This window comes from Ursus americanus, chromosome 18, assembly GCF_024610735.1.
Source record: "Ursus americanus isolate L20-20 chromosome 18, mUrsAme1.1.p, whole genome shotgun sequence".
Lineage (NCBI taxonomy): Eukaryota > Metazoa > Chordata > Mammalia > Carnivora > Ursidae > Ursus > Ursus americanus.
The window spans coordinates 44,302,671-44,326,352 of NC_142144.1; the positions used below are offsets into that span (position 1 = coordinate 44,302,671).

Genomic DNA, 23,682 nt, shown 5'->3' on the forward strand with positions numbered 1-23,682 from the left:
TAATTTGAGGATTTCCAATCAGCCTTTCACAATTTGTTACTACCCTGAGGGGGTTCCCTTTAGCTGTGACTTTAGTGGAAGAATGTGAAGTTAATCCAATTTCTATGTTGATTACTATGTTAACTGTCTTAATTTAGCAATTCAAATTTATCTGCCTATACTAAACAAGAACTCTGCTACAAAACTGTGGGAGTAGTTGATTTTATTCTTATTATGCTCATATCTCTTTTTAGGTTATAGCCAAATAATGGCATTGGAAATTAATTAGGCCTACTGAGGTTAGAATGAAAGAATGAGGTTGGAATGATTCATCACTAGAAGGTAGTGTATTCCAGTTTATAACCAGGATTGAGTTAACCCCTGGCTCAACTTTCACTGTTTTGGAGGTGTATAAATGGCTCTTTTGAAGAATATAGATTGAAAAACTTACTTGATTGCACAAAATGTAATTTATTCTCATTACCTTCATGTATTTTTTTTTTTTTAAACTTTTGGGAGGAACATTGAGATATTTTCTTATTTTGAATTCTGACAACTTCAAGCAGGTTCTCAAAGATTATGAATCAATTCCTGATATAATGACTGCTTAGTAGTTTCATCTTTTACGTTACTCTGATTTTAAAAAATTTTACATTTACTGTTTGCAAAAAAAAAAAAATCAAGTAAACTTTAAAGACTTTCTTTGCTTTATTCAGTGATTTATGAATTGGGCAGCATCCTGTCTAGCAGATAGAAAGGAGCTCCGAAGAACTGAACAAAATGGGAGACTTTTATAGGCAGAAGGGGACAGTGATAAGGAAAGAGTGGATTACCCCATCTTTTTTGGGGGGACAGACTGGGTAGATTAGGCAGATTACCTCACTAGTGTTGACCAGGAAATTCCAGATTTACTAGGTGAAGGTTACATACCCAGGAGGAGTTGAAACTGTAATTAGGTTAGATATTAAGTCTTGGTTTGCTTATGTGGAGCTTAGCACAAGTAACTCCATTTTGGACCTGTTTTTTATCTTTTAACAGTGCCTCCCCTTTGATCAGAGTCTCAGTTGAGACTCACTGAAAGATGTGATAAAATTTAAGGCATTATCACCACTCCAAGCTACTGCTCTGAAGTTCTCTTAAGTTTTTGTTGATCCTCTGTGTGGTATTCATAGGCCATGATAGGATTTTTTCTTAGTCTCTGTGATGTTACAGATCATTATTTCAGGTTCACAATTTTTCAGTCATTCTCTTGGTTACTTTTTTTGACAGTCCAGTCTTAGGGAGATCGTTTGCTTGATGCTTAGCAGCTGTGGACATGCATTTATAGCTTTTCAGAAAATATAGCATGTTAGGGAGACTAACTGTGATTATTATAAGCAGGATAATTCCCATGTTTGGAGTATACTTTGGAGCCATGGTCTCCAAGACCCAAAGCAATCAAACTCAAGTAAATCAAAGAAAGAGACCCCATTGAAGGATTCACCTTTCTAAGTCAAGGAACTCTTATGATGATCTCTTATGATGATCTTAGTCACTGAGTTTCAACTTCCCAAGAAGTGTTAATCCAAGGTTAGTAGGTGGTTTTGGCCACAGCACAGACATCTCCTTGCTGAGCTAAAAGATAGTTAAAGGCTGTCTTAGTATCAAGACCGTCTTTGACCAGAGAGTCTAATTGTTGGGAACTTACTGTTTTAACAGCAGATTCTGCAGTACTTTGAAGAGTTAAGGAAAGGGCCCTGACCATATCCTCATTTTCATTTACTTCCAGCCAGGAGAGCGTTGATCTGCCAATGGAAGCTAATTTTGAATCATGAATGCCTCCTGATAATTTCCGTTTGAGTCTGTGGCCTGAGATAGGAAAAGTGACAGTCATGGAGGCATGTAAATTTTAGAGTCTGCAGACCACATAGGTGGGTTTATTCTGATAGCTTTGCCTTATGTCCCTTTCTTCATACAGAGCCTGGATCCAAGTTTGTCTGGGTTTGGAGTTGTTAACCAGAGACTGGGAAATAGACCCGGCATGGGGGGGGGTGGATTGTGTGTCTCCATCCAGAACCATGGGCAGATTGGCGTTTTTGATGATAAATCCAGTATTCAGAGAGGTTACCCCTCTTAGCAGTGGCCTGGAACATATAGATGATGGTGTTATCTTTCCAGCCCAATGCTATGGTGAAGAAAGAAAGAGAAGATAAAAGGGTTCATGTTTAAAGTGTGAAGTCTTGATTCAGTGTCTTGGGAGGAAGCAGTCTGCATTGATGTCAGCTACTTCTCTTCCTTGGCAATTTGAAGGACCCCAGTGTTTGTACAGGATCACAGATGTCAGGCGAAGCCTTCTTTAGATGTGAAATGTGCGCCTGAGGTTTTAGTTCCTGAAGTTTGGCTGCTATCTGGGTATTGAGGAGGACCTGGTATAGTTCTTTCAAGGAGATTTTAGGGGCAGTCTCTGTTCTTAGTGATGCCAAATCAGAAGGGTGGGAGAAAATTTGAAACATTGGTTTGGAGAGTCATAGCCAAATATTTTAGGAAACTAGAATAATTTAGGACCCAGTCCAGTCTATAGGTATGTAAACTCAAAGACAATGGGATTAGAATTTAATATCAACAAAGGTGTAAACAGATTTTCTCTGTAGTTACCCCAGTTTTTTTCCCCCAAAGGTAATCACAATAAAACTCATTTGTTTGTGTTAAACTTGGCTTGACGTAAGTGCAGCAAAAAGAGTGGTTGGATGACCAAATATGCTCTTTTTAAGATGCCTTTGCTGGAACTTTTCATAGGGAATCATACATCAAACTCTGAAAAACCTGGAGACCAGGAAGCCAAGCTAAGGACTCCTTAGCACATCTTACCTCCTATAGTACCATTCCACCCAAAGCTTTGGTAATTTGGTTAGTGTTTCCTGTTGTGTCCTGGTGCAAGGAGAACTGGTTCTTACTAAATTTATGTAAATATCTATATTGCCATGAAAAGAATACTCAAGAGTTTCTGAATTTTGGAGGGATTTGGTAGGGAGAAAAAGTAAATATTTCCTCCTTGTTTACAATGGTATGCTTTACCAAATTGCTATAAGTCATAAATAGTTTAAGAAAAAAGGTTTTCTTAAATCTATGAAATCAAAATATGAGGAACAGCAGTGTTTTCAAACGAAAAGTCCTAAAGTTTATAGTTTTTCTCTATTAATACTTGTTCTGCTTAAATCCAGTTTTCCCATTAGTTCTGGTGATTTTTACCCAGTTCAGTTTTATGATCTTACTGTTAACAGAAACTTGTACTTGTCAAAGTGCTTTCCATGAATCTCCTTAAAGATGAAGCACTTTTACAGGAACCCTTTTGCAAAAGCATCAGAGTAAAACAGTAACTCCACAAAGGACAAAAGGCTTAAAAATGATTTCATGTTTAAAAGATCTGATGAGTGTTCATCATAATGGAATTGACAAGGAAATTTGGTTATTTTTGTAATATACGATATCTTAAGATAATAATTGGAATTATGACTGATAACATTTTACCAGGATATATCAGATTTCTTGTGGTTTCATATAATTTCTGGAGTCCTTCTAACGTATATCTATACAAATACAACATAACAAAGCTTGGTATTCTTGACAGTGCTTCCTTCCCATGTAATTTTATCACGAGTCTAATTTAACATTTCCCTTTTTATAAGGAGAGAAGCCATATCTTTTGAGATGTTTCTGGGACCCTCCTAAAAATCCCGAGTTAGTTTGAGGTCAGAAAGACATCATTTAGAATTTGATTTTGTGAAGTTTATCAAAACTATCAAAAAGGTTTTATTTTCTTTTTAAAGATTTTATTTATTTATTTGGAAGAAATAGAGACAGCCTGCGAGAGAGGGAACACAAGCAGGGGGAGTGGGAGAGGAAGAAGCAGGCTTCCAGCAGAGGAGCCTGATGTGGGGCTCAATCCCAGACCTCCAAGACCGCGCCCTATATGCGCCCCTATCAAAAAGGTTTTAAAATGCTTGGTCAAGTAGGATCATAGTCACTTTGAAACAATACTTACTTATCCATTTAACCATAGTGATGATTAAAGATTTGAATACAAAATCAGAAAGTTAAATAGTTAAAAAAAAAAAAAGAAAGAAAGAAAACACCCTCCCCCCCCCATAAAACAGCTCTTTTAATATGGAAGACTGAGATTTCAAAAATAAAGACCTGATAAAAATGACATGAAACACAGGGAATTATTTTGACAAGACACAAAATCTTTGTTTTCCAGGGAGAATGCTTACAAGATAAAAACCTATCACAATTGCTTATCAGGAGCAGACTAGTAGTCCCAAGAAAACTTCGTCCTTTTAGCAGATGAAGGAAAATTGAGGGCTAATTTGACATAAGTACACTACTGATTTTAAAGCTTACTTTTATAACCCTTATAATAAATTGATTTACTTTTAACCAACTGATCCAAACAAGGTAAGGTTCTTTTTCTCTCTTCCCTACTTTCTATTTAATTTGTCCTTTATTTTCCCCTTTTCTATTATGAAATAACCAATTTTACTTTGGGAAAATATATTTCATTTTCCCTTAACAGAAACGCATCTTCAAACCTCATGTCTTTTCTAGTCAGAACAAACGTACAAAACCTATATTCTACTTTCCTTGAATACATAGTTGTTTCTCTTATTATTTCTAGTCATTTTAATTTTGTATGTTAGAATTCTTAATGCTTAAAAACCTTAATTTCTAGTAAAAAGAAAGAAGTACACAACTGTTAATTGTCTTTTAGCATTAGCATTCTGTGGCTTTGCAAATTTATACATACTTTTTATAATTTTTGGAAACATATGTTTCTCATAGTAAATTTCTCAGCATGGCACAAAACGTGTTTACTAATAGGCCCAAAATATCTCTAGTTCCTCTGTAAAGGAAGCCAAAAGTGGATAAGCCTATTTTTAGCAATTAATGTTCTTGTGTTTTATCATATTTGGAAATGATTTTGAAATTTAATGACTATTCATCATTTAATTTAACTTAGCAAAACTGTAAGATTTCAGGTTACCAAGAAGATTTGGGGAGACTATTAAAAAATTTACCTAAAAACCCTTTATTTTGCATATATCTCTTTAATTTACTTGTTCTCAGCAATTATGCTTAGATTACTTATGAAAATTTCATCATACCAAGTTATTTTTCTTGCTGACAAGTTTTGTAACAGAAAACATGAACTTATTTGACTAATAAATCCAGGTAGAATAAAAGTTGTATATCTGCATTATATTCAGTGTTGATAACTCTAAAGATATGTTTATTTTAATTAAATCTACAAATTTAAATTAGCTTTAGGAGCGCCTGGATGGCTCAGTCGGTAAGCGTCTGCCTTCAGCTTAGGGTGTGATCCCAGAGTCCTGGGATCGAGCCCCACATCAGGTTCCTCCACTGGGAGCCTGCTTCTTCCTCTTCCACTCCCCCTGCCTGTGTTCCCTCTCGCTGGCTGTTGCTCTCTCTGTTGAATAAATAAATAAAATCTTTAGGGGCGCCTGGGTGGCACAGTGGTTAAGCGTCTGCCTTTGGCTCAGGGCGTGATCCCGGCGTTATGGGATCAAGCCCCACATCAGGCTCCTCCTCTATGAGCCTGCTTCTTCCTCTCCCACTCCCCCTGCTTGTGTTCCCTCTCTCACTGGCTGTCTCTATCTCTGTCAAATAAATAAATAAAATCTTAAAAAAAAAAAAAATCTTTAAAAAAATAAATAAATAAATTAGCTTTAATACTGAATATTTTCCCAGCTCCACATGAACTGGAAAAGCATTCAGGTTAGTTTCTGTTAGGTTTCTGAGAATTTTAGGAACACTATAATTCATATCAGCACTTTGTTTTCTTAAAGTCACTTACATAGAATTCTTTTACAGATTAATTTTTGGCAATACCGTCTGGAGGTAGAAAATACCACACATGTATAATGTATGTAGACACACATAACATGTAGATACACATAAACACATAGATGCAAACAGAGACCATATAGCTTCTATTTTAAAATTACTGCTATTAGATATAATAATACAAAACTCACTAGTTATGAAAGAAGTTGGATCTAAGTTGCTTTTCTTTTAGGTGAGATAAATTGAGTTATTGCTCAAATGGTAAAAGCTTTTTACTAATATTGCGGAGAAGACATTTAAAAGAATTTTTCATTTTGTCTAAGTTTTAATTTTTTCCTCTTTCGTTGTTGTTGTTTTGATAGGAATTATCTTCCTGAAGTTTGTCCATTAACTTGGCAGAATTTTTTTCTTTTCTTTTTTTTTTCATGGTCTTGTAACCTTTTTAGAGTAGAAAGACAATTTAGACAGGATTACTAGAATGAGTGCTTGAATAAAGGATAGAAGAGAGCAGTAGGAGTTGGCATTCATCTTATAGTCTTTTGTTTTAGACATCTCTTACATCTTTAATTTGTCATTAGCTTTTTACAACGAATCTTTCAATGAAGCTATTTTGGAATCTTGAAACCTTTTGGAGGCTTCTGCATATCAGTTAAAATAGGTATCCCATTATGTTTGCTTAATCTGGGAGCCCTTACTTAGTGTACCTCTTAAGTGATTTTACTAATTGGAACATTTCTCATAATGGCCACTGTAATTTCCCTGATGGGCCTGGCAGCAGTTTGGTAGGACCCTTAACCACAAGTGGAGTGCAACTCACATTTCTGTCCAGCCATATCTGCCTCGAATGGGGTGCAACCCATATTTCTGTCCTGTAGTATTTTGGGGCCCTTAATCTGATGATTACCAAGCTAACTTCTCAGGACATAACACAATGAACTTCTCTAATTCTGGGTTATTTTTAGTAAGATTTTGTTATTTATGTAGATATTTACAGCTTCTGGCATCATAGTTCTTAGACCTTAAAATAAGCAGGTATGCTGGATTATGACTTGCGTAACTTTTTAGAATTTAAGGATCCTCTTTATTATTTAGTTTTTAATTTTTAAAATTTTATTTTATTAAAACTTTTTTTTTTAAGCGAAGACTGTGGATCTCTTGGAGCCAAACTGATAGCTGGAAGGGATGTGCATCTGAGTTGGGAATTTTGTGATGTTTTACAGTGTACATCATTGCATGGAAATTTTCTTAAGGTTGGCATGTGACCCTAGTATTAATTCAACCTGTTACTTAATCAGCTAGCTTATCCTAACACAGAAGTCTTTGAGTGGTCTGACAGCTTTTAAGTGCTTTACCTGTACCCATCAATTTTTGTGGCCTTCCCCCCACCCAGATTCCCATTAACAATAGCCTTTATCTACACAAACAAGACAAATGGGCACCTTAACACATTGACAGTAACCAAGAGCTGTTACTGGCCAAGAGAAGGCCCTGTGTACACCATCAGCAATTCCCAACCTGGAACTGGGGAACAGACTGAACCAGCAGACTTAAGAATGAGGAGTGTGTACTGGACTGGGTTTCCCAAAAGGGAAATTGTGGACTGAACCAAGGGCAAAGGGCTTGGGTTCCTGGTGGAACCATCTGCTAACACAAGCTGACCTTCAGGCAGAGGGTGGTGTTCAAAAGTAAGAGGAACTTAACCATGGCCGTTGGGAATGGTGAGAAAGACCCAGAACTCAAGGGTTCTGCAAGTACTACTCCTGTGTTTTTATTGTCACTGGATGTCATCAGAAGTTCACTTTGGATCTTGTCACTGCCACCAAATCAAAACAAACAAAAACAAAATTCAACTGAACAAACTTCAAAGATCTTACTGGCTTTATCCAGCAATTCCAGAACTGGGCAACATCCTATCTAACAAACAGAAAGGAACTCCAAAGAGTGAATAAGGTGGGAATCTTTAATAAGCAGAAGTGGGCAGGGACAAGGGAAAAGGGGATTACCTCATCTTTCTTTGGGGGACAGAAGGCATCTATTAGGTGGATTACCTCACTAATGCTGACCAGACAATTCCACATTTACTAGTTTTAAGGTTGTATTCCTGGGATAGGTGGAACTGCCATTAAGTTAGGAATTAAGTCTTGGTTTGCTGATGTGGGTCATAGCACAAGTTACTCCCATTTTTAAACTTTCTTTTTTAATGTATTAAATGAATCACTGAATTCCTCTCTAATGAATCCATGCATAAAATAAATAACTCTTGATTTAATATTCATAAACTCAGTTTTCATGTGTTGAATTTCCTCCTGCTAACCCCTTAAGACAACTTTCTATAGAAAGCCATTCCTTTGCTTAATCATCTTACATTCTTAGTGCCCAGGTCTTAATAAATGGCATTGGTGGTTGGTGAACCTGTGAGCAGGTAGAATCAGAACCTATTTCTTGATCATGGATTTAAACAGTTTAATGATGTAATCAAAGTAGCACATTAGTAATGTATTTTCTTCTGGGTATATCCTCTTCTCTGGTGTCTCCCTGGATGGAGTCCGTCTTTCTATATCATGGTTACTGCAGTTTTTTTTTTTTTTTTAAAGGCAATTGTTTTTTGATAGGTCTTCCTGTTTCCAAAATTGCAGAGTCCTCCCATACAATCATATGTGTTTATTTTTACAACAGTCACATGCTGTTGTTTTGCTGAAAATCTTATTTATGGTGGCCTCTGATGGGGTTAAGACATACTACCTTAAAATACAACACCTTGGCATATTGAATATCTTGAGTTGAAGGAGTTTGAGAAAACAGAAGCAGAAAGGTCACCCTGCCCACCATCCCCCTTTTCCCCTGAAACAGATTCTAAAACTCTATATGTGAAAGGTATCCACATAATACAGGGAAGAAGGAAGACATTCTTATCATAAGACACAGGGAATTTGGGGCTGAGAAATTAGTGCACACAACCCTGTTAAACTAACCCTTCTCTTCGCAGTCACTTCATCACCTAATACTCTAGCCCCAACCCCCTTCTCTTGTCAGTTCTTCACAAATTTATTCTCTATCTAAAAGGTGTAAAAGCTTCCTGTTCTAGTCACTATTTTTGGTCTTCATTTTCTTGTGAAGTCTCCCACATACATGTAAAAGTTTGATAAGATTTGTATATTTTTCTCCTGTTAATCCGTCTTTGCTAGTCTAATTTTCAGACCCAGCCAGGGACCCTAAGAGAGTCAAAGAAACCTAACTTTTCCCTACCTCCAAGACCCTGTATGGTCTGGCCTTATTACCTCTTTGACTCCTCTCCCTCTCACTTCTTCTAGTTTCATTCTGGGTGGTCTCTGCCTGGAATGTGCCTCTTCTGGATATTCCCATGGGGATGTATTTGTTTACTATTACATCTCTAACAAATAACCATTATCTTGGCACTTAAAACAACGTGATTTTATTACTTTCCAGTTTTGAAGGTCAGAACCCCCTGAAGTCGGGTCTCACTGGACTTTGATCAAGGTGTTGGCAGGACTGCATTCCTTTGGAGTCTGTAGGGAAGAATCTGTTTTCCTTGTCTTTCCAGCTTTTTGAGGCTGCACACACTCTTTGGTTGGTGGCTGTCACCCATCTTCAAAGCTAGTTGAGTCTTTTTCACACTCTGTTACTCTGACACTGACTCTCTAACCTTCCTCTTACAATTAAAACAACTCTTCTTCTTACATTGGCCCTACCTGGGTAATGTAGAATATTCTTCCCATCTTGGAGTGATTTGATTAGCAGCCTTAATTCTCTCTGCAATTTAAATTCCCCTTGTCATGTAACAACATATTCACAGATTTCAGAGATTAGGATGTGGCCATCCAGGTGAGCTATTACACCCCCTCCTCCCCAGTGGCTAGTTTATATCTCCTCCAAACCTTGCTCACCTTCTTAAGGATGCATACTGTTTAATATTGGAAACTACCCCTCTTTACATTTTCAACCCCTGCTCGGCTCTACATTTTCTTTTATTCCAAAGCTCACTTCTTTATAGCTGTTACACTGTTTTCTTATATATGTTCATTTGTGGTCTGCTGCACACACCTGTTGAAAATGTACACTCCAGGATTCATCTTCATTACTGTATCTCAAGTACCTAAGACAGTCCTTAGGTTATGGGAGTTGCATACAAATGTTTGATGGATGCATGATCGCATGAATGAATGAACAATGTGTGAAGCTTAAGCAAATCTTTCTCACCAGAGCTTTGCTTTTCTCTTGCCCAGCATGGATGCCTGAAACGGACATAGAATGAAGGGAAGGACTTGGGACTCCTAAATTCATTAGCTTTACTCTCTAAGCTCAAAGGTTTTAATCCCGCCAGCTCTTACAACTACAAAACCTCAGAAAGAGTGGCGTTGGAAAGACTCTGTAGTTTGTAGGAGCCATAAAGGGCCAAGAGACAGAGAAATGTTGGTTTCATTGCCAAAGAACATTCTCCCTGTGACTCCTGCAGCTGTTGGTTGTATTGTCTCTGGCAGCTCTTGGACCCTTGTTAGCCCCAAGGCCAAAAATCTGAGGTTGACAAGGCTGAGGAATCCATAGAGCCTGCAAGGCAGCTAAAATGGTCATGGGGGTCGGGTGGGAATTGACAGGGATTCTTGGACTGAGGGAATCACATGACGTTTAAAACCACAAACCTTTATTATTTTAGGAAGGACAAAGGAAAGTGAAGAGGTTTGAAGAAAACAAACTGGTGGCTCATTCCTGTAGTTGACACCATCAGCCCCATGATTTTAGTGCTTGGTTGAGTTCTTCCGTTGCTTAATTCAGTAAAGCTGAAATACATCCTGAAAATGCATTTTAGTGGGAAAGATAAAAAATTATTATGTGGGAATGGTGTCTGCTAGGTAGGTAGCCCCATCAGCTGCTTACCCAGCTCTCATCTGTAAGTTCTCATTACTCCGCTGATTATTTCCAATGCTTTAGCTCCCAGCCTTGCATTCCCCAAAGGAAAATGCTTTTGGGACAAAGTTTCTGTCTTTTATTTTGGTAGTTTCTCCTCTTAAACTTTAGAGACAAATGCCTTCTGTTCACCTTGTACCTTGGTTTTTAGAGAGGTTTGTGGTTACAGGAAAGACTTGGCACTATCCTGATTCTGTCCTGGTGCTCTGCTACTCAAGGTATTGAGAGCTCACTAGCTTGCAAGGAAGTGTCCAGACCAACGTCACTTTATCCAAGCTGGACCTTTCAAAGTGTGAGAGAAATGCTCGCCCTGAGCCCTGGCCAACGTTCTTTTTAGAGATGTTGCCTTTTTTATTTGGGTAAACATTCTAGTCTGTATCACATTAAAACTGTTTGAAATCCATAGCTTAGTTATGATGCATTTTTAAACACTTTTGTGTTATAAAATGTTTATTTTTTTTTTCCACATCCACCTCTGCTTCTGCCATCTTTCTGAAGTTAGACCCAGATTCCAGATGCAACATCTTTGTAACCTAGCTGGCCAGAGGTTGGAGCACATTTATACCATGTTTTTGTCTTGGCATCCAGCTTTTTTGTAGTTGGCAATTTGGCATGATAGAGTCTTGAAATACTTGAAAGTACACAAGTGATCACTCAAGATAGTTTCTCTTTGTTATGCTGTTTAACAAGAATTTGGATTTTAGTGGGTAAGGGTGGCTAATGGAGTGCGCCAAAAATTGAAAATATGCTTTCATAATTATCTCTGGTTTGAAATACTTGAGGTGGGATAGAAAAAAGCTACTGAGTTTGGATGCATTTAGGGAGGTCACTGCCCTTTCATGCGCAACTTTTCAAAAAAGAAACTGTTTTTATCCTTTGGTATGTTTTCAGATGCTTAGTCTGGTACAACCAGGGATGTAGATGTGTGGAGGGTATGGCTGGGGGCCTTCCAGACACATGGAATTGCATGAACAAAGCCGGAGAATGTATGGCTTTGCATGTACTGCAACTGTTTGAGGAACAAGGAGTGGTACAGATTTTTAGGTGCTTAAATATGTCGGCTGATAAAAGAAGTTTATTATTAAAAGAGGGTCTCAGATGCTTATACTGTTTATACCAAGTAGTTTGTACTTAATTTGATAGACAGCAGGGAGCTATTGCAGGTTTAGGAAAATCCATTAGGGAGTTGTAGTGTTAGTGTGCATTAGGATGATGAGGGGCCTTTGGGAAGTCTATAGTTCAGTGGTTCAGATGATAAAACATGAAGGCCAAGATTGGATGGTAAGCATGACCATGAGGTCCACGCAGATGACAGGCCTCACTAGGGGATGTGCGGTGGTCTCTCAGTGGTCCTGCTGTGACTTTAACCTGCAAAGGTCTCTTCCCCAAATCAGGTGGGATCTAGGTCTTGGAAACCTTTTTTTCCCTTACAGACATTGTATTTAATGAGAATTCTCAGAATATATTTAGGATGTTTTCGATTAGCAGTCTATCTTGTTTGGTGGCTGTCTGTAAGAGTTTGAAAATAGGAAGGGAACTGATGAACCTTAGTTTTCAGAACTCTGTATTAGGAATTTTGGAAAACAGGGACTTTGGTTATCTCTCATGTGACCAGAAAATTGTTGGTTCCAAATAGGAGAAATCAAGCTATAATGCTGGTTTCCTAAAATCCACCACTATTAAGAAAATTTAGAAGTTAAAGTACAGACGGCCATTTAAGTGAAAAAGGAAAAAAAATCAACTTAAAAAGTCTTTGTGGAGTTTTGGAAGTTAACTGAGTGAATGCGAAGAAGACACAGAAGCCGCTCCCTGCTCCCGTAAAATCATGATTCCACCAAACTAACACCTCATCATTATCTCTTGGAGCCCAGGGAAAGTTTAGAATATTCTAGATTGAGCTATGCCGAAGTGCCTTTCATAAATTACTACATGGAGAATAACAAAAGAAAAAGCAGTCTTAACTGGCACAATTGATGTCTAAATTAAGATATGAACATATATTGAAACATTATTTTTTAAGCTTTAAAATGAATGGTTCTGTGTTGCTGGAATGTGGCCTTCCCCTCCCCCATTCCAAAGAGTTTCAGAGCCAAAAGAATCTATAAATAGTGCAGGCCCGTTGTCTGTGGTAGATTGAGTAGAGCAAAATCGCCTGTCCTTAAGTGAAGGGGAAGTAGCTTTACATTTTTAGTAACTGAATTGTTGGCCAGCATAAAGGTAAGGGCCATGTGAGCAACTTATTTATAACTTTCCATAAAGGTATGTGTCTGCCTCAAGCAGAGAAACTGTCTGGGGTGCTTGAAATGTAAAAGTGCAGTAGAATCATTTTCCATACACAGCCTTCCTAGCTAGTTGGTGCAATAAAGTGATTGTTCACATTCCTGGGGCTTTCAGAAAGAGGGGTGTCAGATTAGTTTATTAGTGTCGCCTCCTATGGAATAGAAGGGACTGAGGCCATTAAATGTGAATCTGTGGTTTTATGTAGTGAAAAATGTTCAGATACCAATTCCAGAGGGTATTCAGGACATACATTTAAGCTTGGTTTTACCTCTTGGGTGTGGTCCTACCTATTCTACCCATGTGGTCTAACCACAATTAGGTTCTTGTCAAAATATTTCATGGATGTAAAAGCACTTTATTTTTTCACAGGTTTAGTTCAACTATAAGTAGGTTTTTTGGGTTTTTTTTGTTTGTTTTTTAAATAAAAAACTTAGAATCAGACTGAATGATAACAGTGGGAGAAGGGAAGAAGTGTAAAACATTTTCATGGCATCCTATAAAGAGTATGTTAAACCCTTTTTATAGATGCCAGAAAATGGAATCCATTGTTACATGTTAATTAATGTCATCACTCGCATCAAGAATATATCACTTAAAACCAGGTTTAACTCTAAGGATGAAATTTTTATAATTTTAAATACCTAAGTAAAAGATGTTTTTGGCCCTCCTTTGTTACTCCTTGTCTGTTTTCAGAGACTGAGTTTTTCTGAATATTGTGTTGACCAGTTAAAGGATCTGCATATATGGCTAAAATGTAAACTTTGGCTTTTGTGCCAATATTGTGGCTCTGTTTAGTATTTGGGCAAGTTGTAATAAGTGGTAAATGGCTCATTAACTATATTGGAGGCCTCATAGCAGCACTAATTTCAAATCGTGCTGCGTTTACAATTTACATATTAAAAAAACGTTCACTTGATTTCGTTCAGGGACAAAGCTGACATCCTATATAAGCATTACTCCAAACAATCCTATTTATTGGTCCAATTATTTCAATCGAAAGATGCTGGTTTACTGCCTCTTAGTATATGTGAGCAATTCTCAGTGAAACTGTTAGAGATCAGTTGGACGGTAGTGGCAGAATAACCTCACAGGGTTTCGATTCACTTTTAATTTTAAGTCCCAGGATTAAGGATCATTTATAGTATAATGTAACAGTGTGGGCAAATATAGTTTCCCTTAATGCCTTTCTGATATTTTGGGGAAAGAATGCTTTTATGCAAAGCATTCACTTATGAATTGCATGACTGCCTTTTCTCACTATAAATTTCATTCACATTTCCTTCCTTCTCCCACATCCTTAAGAGACAGGACAGCATGCAGTGTTTTGCTTCATTTTGTTATTTAAAAATTTTTTTGAGATGTGGTTTAAGGTAGTTCTTCAGGATAGATGTCAAGGTAACTAGTTAATACTGTTTGAAAATCAGGCTCTTAATTAAAAATGCTTAATTTGTGCAAGAAAACTACATGTTAAAATGAATTTGGAAAGATTAGATTGGAATTGCCTCAAATTCAATTAAGCCACACTGCATGGACGTGCTGGGAATATCAATACAATCACTGTAAATTTTGTACAAACTGATTTGTTGCATTATCTTGCTCATCTAACATACGGTACTTTTTGTGTCCATATTGCAGACGGCAACTCCAAACTAACATGGCAGTCAGACTGTGTGATGTGGCTTCTCTGCTTAGAAGTGGTTCGTGGGCAGCAGAGCCTTGGACTGGGGTCTGTGGGATTTTTCTTAAATTCTGTAGGCTACTTTTTTTTTTTAGCATGTTGCAGGAGTGCTGAGGCCATACCAAACACTTGAACTTTTCATTTGGCATACTAATTATTCTTACATTTAACCTATTGCGGTATGGCCATCATTAGGACTTAAAGCACATTGCAATTTTAACCATAGTGGTATATGTAGCATCAGAACCATGCTTTTGTATGTAACTTTTTATAATCTAAATTAGGATTTAGTGCAGACTCAAAGAAAAGAGTGACAAGCTTTTTTTTCAAAAAAACAAAAAAGTTTTGGTATGGTCTGAATACTAAGTTACCGTAATTCTTTACATTCTGTTTACTATGTATTTTTTTGGTTACTAAATTTTGAAGTTATTTACAATTCCTGATGCTCAAAAAAAAATTTGTTGAAATTGTAAATCTGGCTGAAAATTATTTGCCCAGTAACTGTTGAAAGAGTTTGCATTCTGTGAACAGTTGTGTTGAGCCTATCAATGGAATATGCATTATTTGTAAAATATAGCACATTAGTATCATTTTATTCTGAGCAGATGGTCCTATAGCTGAGAGATGCTGTAATTTTCAGCACACACAGCCTACTGCAGCTGTTCACTTGAATGTTGGCTTAGGAGCTCATTCTTGCCACCTGAACATGGAAATAAATGTGCAATTAAGTGAGGAGTGTTTGTTGTCCTTGCTAAATCCTGCTAATTTCAGTCAATGAACACTTTATATTTTAGATGCCATCCCAATGAGTTAAATTCAAATCTCATATTTGGGGTTCATATAGTTTCTACACATACCCTAACTTTTGAATAGCAGTTTGTTTTAATTGGCCTTGGCCACTGTCATCTTGCAACTCATTGTTTTCATAAATGCTGGGCAAAGGTTAATCCCATGAGTTTTGCTGTGGAAGGTGACCCACAGCTAATATTCTACAGTCTTGGAACAGTTATGCTTTATTAGGAAATTTGAAAACTCCTTTCTCAGTTTCAGATAAATTTGTTAATTGTAATAAAATGCATATCTTGAATTGTTTCAATTTTTTTTTTTTTTGCAGATTTCTAAAGATTTCTTTACTTTCCCTTCCTCTTTTAAGTATTCTCTAAGAACACTTACCCAAGAGAGGTAGCATGCGCTTGTAGAAAAACAAAAACAAAAACCCATTTCTTTGAAAAGGAAATACAGTCATGGAGGGTATTATAGGTTGTTTGATATTTGATAGGTAGTCTGGATTTTGTCTATTTTTTATCACGATAACACGGATTCTTGTCCAGTCTGACCAGTCTTAATCTGGTCAGTTGACCAGTCTCAATCTATCCTATGCTGCCTTCTTTTATAAACATCTCTTGGCAGTAGAGATTTCTTCCTGTATGCTTATCCACTGTTGTGCCCTTTTATTTTTCTTAGGCAATATGCTTTTTAAAAGACTTTTTTCTCTTGTAACACTCTTTCCCTCGACTTTGCTTTTTAAAAATTTTGCCTTAAATTCTTTGCCTTTTATATGTTAGAGAACTTCCCTAAAACTAGCATTCCATCAATTCAGAATTGTCAGTTTTGAGAAGTAGTTCTTTGTGGAGATGAGAACTGTATTGAATGAAATATAAAGGATAATTCTTTCAGTGATGCTTTGATTTTTGGATTCCCCCACAATCTTGGCTGTCCAAAGTAGATAGCTATGGGAAGATGGTTTTAGAGAATCTGGGGCTGTGGTTTGTGACTCTTTTGCTCAAAGGGCATAGCACTGATTTTTGGGGAAACTAGATCCAAATTTGCTTAATAAGTAGATTTTTAGAGTAGCCTGAACAGTTTGAGGCCATTTTCCCCAAATCTGCTATTTATCCTGTATATGGAGTTTATAGGTACTTTATTACTTGCATTTCAACAGGCTTAAGTGCTCAAATGAAAATTCCTTGGGCTGGTCTGTTTGCAAAAGTTGAAATATTTATGTTGTTGTTTTGGTGAACTGGATAGGTTTTTGTTTTTGGGTTGGTTTTTTTTCTTTTCCTTTTTTTTTTTTTTTTTTTTCCCATTTAAAGGTAGAATCAAGGCAAAAACGCCATATTGAATTGTTCGGGGATTCTAGTTTGATGCTGTAGACCAGTTGCTTTGTTGGTGATCTTTGGCTGCCAAGGTTGACAAGAATGGCTTGTTAGATTCTACAAGGTACACTAAGTACTCATAGCTTCTTTTCCAAGTTATCCTACAAATCCTTTTCATGCCCTAACATTTGACATCTGATATTTTTCTTATTTCTTACCAACAGAAGAGGTATAAGATATTGTCAATCAAAAACATTTTCAATATGTAACCAAAACAGTACATGTTGACAAATTTATATTTTTTAAAGTACTCTTGCTCCTTGATTTTAAGTTAATGGATCTCTGTCCATTTTAGAATATTGAAACTCTTAGGCTAACTGAAAAATCTCTTCGGAGTTTGGAAGACCATTTTTTTGTTTGTTTTTTTGGTAGCATGTTAAGCACTTCTGTTTTGTAGTATGATTTTAGTCAGGGTTTAATTCTGTGCCCTTTGGTACTAAATTTCCTCAAGTCTTTGGACACTGCAGGTGAGTAAGGGTATGTGAATAGACCCAAAATGCGGTCCTAGAGAATGTTTAACATTTACAGTGTGCTTTTTTATGCATGTATGGAATATGTATGTGAAAGTATAATTGTGAACTTAAATTGACTAGCTTAACATATGAAGTATAAATTAGCATAGGTGTTACACTTTTTGTTGAAGCTTTATTGTAATTTCAGCAGAACGACTTGTATTTAGTGACAAGTATTTACATTCTTGTTTGGAATCTCTAATAGTTTGTGAAATATGAATTCTGACATTTCTTGTTTTCTCTGTTTTTAGCAGGTAATTGCTGCCATGGAAACACAACTGTCTAATGGGCCAACTTGCAATAACACAGCCAATGGTCCAACCACCATAAACAACAACTGCTCGTCACCGGTTGACTCTGGGAACACAGAGGACAGCAAGACCAACTTAATAGTCAATTACCTTCCTCAGAACATGACACAGGAGGAACTAAAGAGTCTTTTTGGGAGCATTGGTGAGATAGAGTCCTGTAAGCTTGTAAGAGACAAAATAACAGGTATGCAGTTTTATATAGGTTACTCACCTTTAAAGGATTGTGTTTCAGGGTGTGAGAAAATATTAAGTTTACTGCTTATAGATCGTTCAGTGCTGCCGTTTTACCCATCTAGATATTCTCTCTCTTATGGACTACATCAGCAGCGTGAAACTTAGTCTTAAGAGCTTTGTTTTCCTTTTAAAGCATAAAATATTTTTATGGGCAGGTTATATTATAACTAGACTTTTATATATCCTGTACTGTACAATAACATCTTTGAAAAATGTTTTAGAAGTGTGTGTATGTCTGGGACGGAAAGTGTCATGTTGACCTTTAGTTGTTAGTTTTCTGAGTTTATATGATTTAGCATTTTAACAATGAGATACAAGAAGCATCTTCTGTTTGGGAGAAGGGATAAACCTCTTAAAATGTCTTCCTTTAAGTCTGTATGGTTTTGCTTATAATATATTTGACAGAGTAAATAGTAATATTCACATTGTCAATGTATAAATACTTGCACTGATATAACGTGAATGTAGCAAGATCTTAAGTTCTCTTCCTTGACAAGAAAAGGAAAAAGTGGTGTATGAGTGTTCCTCTTATCGTAAAGATAAAAATGAAAAGATGAATAATTTGACCTTTGAATACTACATTGTTGAATATTGGGTAGTGGAAAATGTCCTTAGTATTTTGTAAGATTCAACTAAATATTTAGAATAAGCCAAAACCCTAAATGAGGACCATGTTCTTGGGATACAAGGGTCAATGTTTCCTGCAGGAGTTGTTCTCAAACACTGAAAATGTATGAAGTTAAGTGTAGAAAGACTAACTTTCTCATGTTATTGTTAAATTTGAGTGATGGTATATTTTAAATTCCCTTATATGGCTTATAACTCAAACTATAAAAGCTAAATATTTGGAATAGGCAAAGAATACCTAAAGGCAGTAAGAAGGGTTTGACCAACAGTCTGAACTTTAGTCCTATGACCTTGGACAAGTCAACTCTTGGCTTCGGGCCTCCCTTGGTAAAATGAGGTAGAGGGCTAAGAAAGGGGTCACACTAGGTGATTTCTGCAGTCATTTTTACTTTGCGATAGTACCTTTAGGTGTTCTTTTATCAGGACAGCAGGGCTTACTGCCTCTAAGGTGAGTGAGTGAGTTCTTAGAGCTGACACCTCCGCTTGGCCTCACAATTCTGTTTCCTTGAACTACAAATTGAAGCTCACAGAGAGAACATACAAGTAAAAACTAAGTAAAACCTGGTTCTCATCACTCCATACTGAATAGTTACATTTTGACTAGTTACGTTACTTAGATGTTCACCACAATATCATCAGGAAGATTTGTGGGGTTTTTTGTTTGTTTTGTTTTTGAATACTGATAATCAAATGGAGAATATTTTTCCATTTCTTTTTCCAAAATCAGTGTCAGCAGCATATGTGAAACTTATAAACAGTTTTTGAAAAGTTGGAAAAGGTAGAGAACAAATGGCTCTTAGTACATTTGTCCTGACTCTAAATTTTATTACTTTCTTTTTAGCAAAACAGCTTCTTCATATGTGGATTTTGCAACCTCTTTGACATAAATGACTGTGTGATAAATGGTATAAAGGCCATGACATCAGTGGTGTGATTTCTGGTTTGATTGCTTAGTAACTGTCCCTACCACTTAAAAAAAAAATGCTTGAAGTAGGTATACAAATGTTGAATTTTTTGTTATGATACTGTGAGTAGATAAAAATATGAAACAAATCTTACATCCTCTGTATTAGGCATCTTCTGCAGAAAACATTGCAAAGATTTTTTACCTTTCATCTCTTTTCAGTCTTGAATTATCTTAACCTTTCATAAGTCTTTTACTAGAGCTGTTTTATGGTGCAATAAATTTGAATTCTGTGTCTTCATACCCTTTGCTTCCCTGTCTTTAGTGTGATAAACAGTGGTAATAACACCACAGTGCATGGTAATCTGAAGTACATGGTTAGATACTGGCAAAGTTGGGTGGCTCAGCCGTTAAGCATCTGCCTTCAGTTCAGGGCGTGATCCCAGAGTTCTGGGATCGAGCCCCGCATCAGGCTTCTCTGCTGGGAGCCTGCTTCTTCCTCTCCCACTCCCCCTGCCTGTGTTCCCTCTCTTGCTGGCTTTCTCTCTCTGTCAAATAAATAAACAAAATCTTAAAAAAAAAAAAAAAAAAAAGACACTGGCAAAGTGCATTAATATTTGCTGTCCATTTCCTTTATCCTCCACCAACACCCCATTGTCTTTTCAGTGAGAGGGAGCCAATAAAATTTTCCACTGTGGTAAAATTTCTGTTTAAAACCTCTGGTAAGTGGGGCGCCTGGGTGGCTCAGTTGTTAAGCACCTGCCTTCAGCTCAGGGCGTGATCCCAGAGTCCTGGGATCGAGCCCCACATCAGGCTCCTCCGCTAGGAGCCTGCTTCTCCCCCCCACCCCCCGCCTGCCTGTGTTCCCTCTCTTGCTGGCTCTCTCTCTCTCTCTCTCTCTGTTAAATACATAAAATCTTAAAAAATAAAATAAAATAAAACCTCTGGTAAGCAAATGGAGTACCCAAGAAAATCCACGGTGGGCAGGAGGGTCAAAAGGTGTTTTCTAAGCTTCATTCCAAGAGACACAGTCATACTTGTTCTTCAAAGTAAATGTTCTATTGACAGACAAGTTTGAGATGCTGTCCTTCATAGTTTCCTATTTAAGAGCCAAACCGCAGATCATTAGCATATTAGAAACCACACATTAAAATCGTGCAGTAAAGAAACCAGTTTTCTGGCCTTATTTGACCACAGAACTCATATTGGGGGATATCTCCCCAGTACTAGATTTCCATCGAGCATATTAAAGCTTTTGCTATGAAAGCTTTGAAATCATTTAACAGATTATCAGACATTCTGAAACTCTTCTGTAACCTGTTTATATCAAAGTATGAGCATGTTTCATAAATGGATGTCCGTGATAATGAACTATGTATTATAAAAAGGTGAGTAGGTAAATAAGAATACAGAGGACCTCTTCTAGTAACTCTGTTTTGACCTAGTCCACTGACACCTTATTCTTAGTATGGGTTAAAACAGTGTTCAGAAGGGTCTCTCTGACTCATTTAGTTTCAAAGCATAAATTTAAATATATATCTTTTTAAATTATGAGTTTCTTAGTAAGTATTTGTATTGAACAAAATAGTCTAATAAATGTAGATTTCTAAAACTGGATTTTGAATGGTTGTACTTTGCCAAGTGGGCGTATCTTCTTAATAAGCTACTATTAACATATCTAGAAAGATTGAAAGAATTTGTGAGGATTTGGACCCTGCCCTGTGGTGTTTAGCATTACCCGGTTTATGCGGTTTCTCAGTACACAGTAGTAGAGTCAAGTCTGAGATCCTTGGTCTAGTTACCCAACTTATCCTACCTCCTGGGAAGCTTGTATTCTGATTTTGTAGGAGGTAAGCATTAATTGTCTGGATTTTTTTTTTTTTTAAGATTTTATTTGTTTATTTGACAGAGAGAGAGAAAGCACCCCAGTGCCCCGAATTGTCTGGATTTTAAGAAAACTATGAGATCACTCTTTGGGAAGAACATTTAAATCGCTCTTTTTCATTTTTCTTCAGTCTTTCCCTGCTTAAATAATGCTGAATTAGGAAACTGTATCTCAGCTTAAAAAAAAACTCTAGTTAGGGAAGTATGTGCCTCTTTCCTGAGTCCTAAAAGAGAGTATATAATTTTTAGATTGTGTTATTGTTGGCAAATTAATGTCACTATTTTCATAGAATGAGGATTAGAAAAATACATTAAGACACCTCTTCAGGGGTGCCTGGGTGGCGAAGTCGTTAAGCGTCTGCCTTCGGCTCAGGGCGTGATCCTGACGTTCTGGGATCGAGCCCCGCATCGGGCTCCTCTGCTGGGAACCTGCTTCTTCCTCTCCCACTCCCCCTGCTTGTGTTCCCTTTCTGGCTGGCTGTCTCTCTGTCAAATAAATAAATAAAATCTTAAAAAAAAAAAAAAAAGGCACCTCTTCAGTAGTAAATATAGTAATCTTCTCTTTGGCCTAAATTCTATTTATTATGTTGTTTTTCAGGTCCTTTTTTTGGGCTTATGCCAAGCTTTATGCTTCATCCCATTTCCTGTTTATAGACATTCATCATGAGAAGCTACTGCTGCTTGTACAGTTTAGCTGATGTCGGTCCACCTCTTTGAGTTTATGCACGTTAGAGTCCTTGACACCTGCTGATGCTGCATTCTAGAGGAGTGAAATGGATTTTATGATGCAAGGAATGAGTAATAGAGTGTTAGAATCAGAAACATCCTTGAGGTGACCTTAGCCAATTCCGTCACTTAACAGGTGATCTGAAGCCCAGGTTTGTTTAAATGACTGAATAGTCCAAGACCACATAGCTATTAAGTGGTAGAGCAGGGACCAGAATTCTGGTTTTCTGCTTCTTTCCTGGGATATTTCCTCCTTGCCTCCTGTTAGAGGCCAGACTCTTAAAAAATTAACCACAGGACCAACTGACTGATAAATGTATAGTGGGACACATAACTTGTACAGATCCACTGAGGGGCATCTTGTGATGGGTGTGTCTTCTTCAGAAGGGGAATGGGAGAGTTTTGAGAGGCAGGGGCTGACCGATACATAAAATGAAGGAGAACATCCATGCCTCTCTACAAACTTTGTAGTCTATAGTGGTGAAGTTGGATATTCTAGCTCAGTGATTGCTAAATCTGGCTGCCTATCCTCATGTGAGGGAGTTTTATAAAATATAGATTCTGGAGGCTTTAGGAATCCGTTGTCAGAAAGTTCCCCAGGTGAATTTGACGGGCCAACAAGCAGTTTTGGGAATCAGCCTTTGAAGTATAGTCAGTAGAGTTACCTGCATTGGAATCACTTGGGATGACTGTCAGAAATGCAGCTTCCTGGGCCCTGCCCCAGACCTACTGAATCAGAATCTTTGAAGTAGGGCTCAGAATGTTCCGTTTACCTGAGAGGTATCCACTGTTTTTCCTGAACATTTTGCAGGGAGCTAGAACCAGGATATTCCAGGTTTATCTGAAACCTGGCTGGAGATGGGTGGCAGAGTTTTAAAACCACAGTGCTTGAGTTTCAGGGGCTGACCCCTCCCCAGTGGTGGATTCTGATGGGTTAACTCTTGGGGTGCAGGACTAGAGATGTCAAGTTTAGAAGTCACTAGGCTGTGTCTTTACTGAACACCCAACCTGTCCCTGAAAGGGTGTGTGTGTGTGCGTGCGTGTGTGCACGCACGCACATGTATAATTGGTTGTCAGAATTCCAAGATAGCCTGTTCTGTCATTGTTACTTTTCCTTTCTTCTAATAGAAGAATGAGAGAAGTATAGTTAGTTGAAGACCTCAGGTAATGAGTGATGCTCCTTTTTATCTTGGTGTGATACCTTCACTATTATTCTAGGAGTTGTTGGAGGTGGGTCCTGTGCTGACCCCATCAGCTGTCTGCTGGAATCTTTCAGACAAAAGGGAAAAATAAAGACCCAAACAATCACTCAAGGAGGGACTTTGCCAGTGTCCCTCCTTGGATGATTACCTCTGAACAGACAGTGCCACCTGTGGTAACACAGACTTTCTCCCACCCCCCCTCTTTTTTTTAATAGGAGGGTTCTTAGCTAGATTTAAGTACATCTTTGTTCCTTCCTGAGAATATTCTCCCCTCTTTATTTTTTATTTATTTATTTTTAAAGATTTTATCTATTTATTTGAGAGGGAGAGAGCAGGCATGAGAGAGGGGAAGGGCAGAGGGAGAGGTACAAGCAGACTCCCTGCTGAAGGGCTCCATCCCAGGACCCTGAGATCACGACCTGAGC

General features: G+C 37.5%; 1 protein-coding gene across 6 annotated transcripts in view; it reads left to right on the forward strand.

Moving 5' to 3' along the window:
- Positions 1–23,682, forward strand: part of ELAVL2 (ELAV like RNA binding protein 2) — a 134,538-nt gene that overhangs the window by 49,752 nt on the left and 61,104 nt on the right. For 2 of the 6 annotated variants that reach the window (XM_087869608.1, XM_045780497.2), the window contains exons 1-2: positions 14,543–14,749; positions 17,621–17,864. In XM_087869608.1, the coding sequence (XP_087725734.1) occupies positions 14,678–14,749; positions 17,621–17,864 (316 nt within the window). In that variant the 5' untranslated portion in view covers positions 14,543–14,677. Of the gene's footprint in view, positions 1–14,542; positions 14,775–17,620; positions 17,865–23,682 lie in introns of those variants that run through there. The other 4 variants (XM_045780498.2, XM_087869609.1, XM_087869611.1 and 1 more) reach the window with 3 other exon arrangements.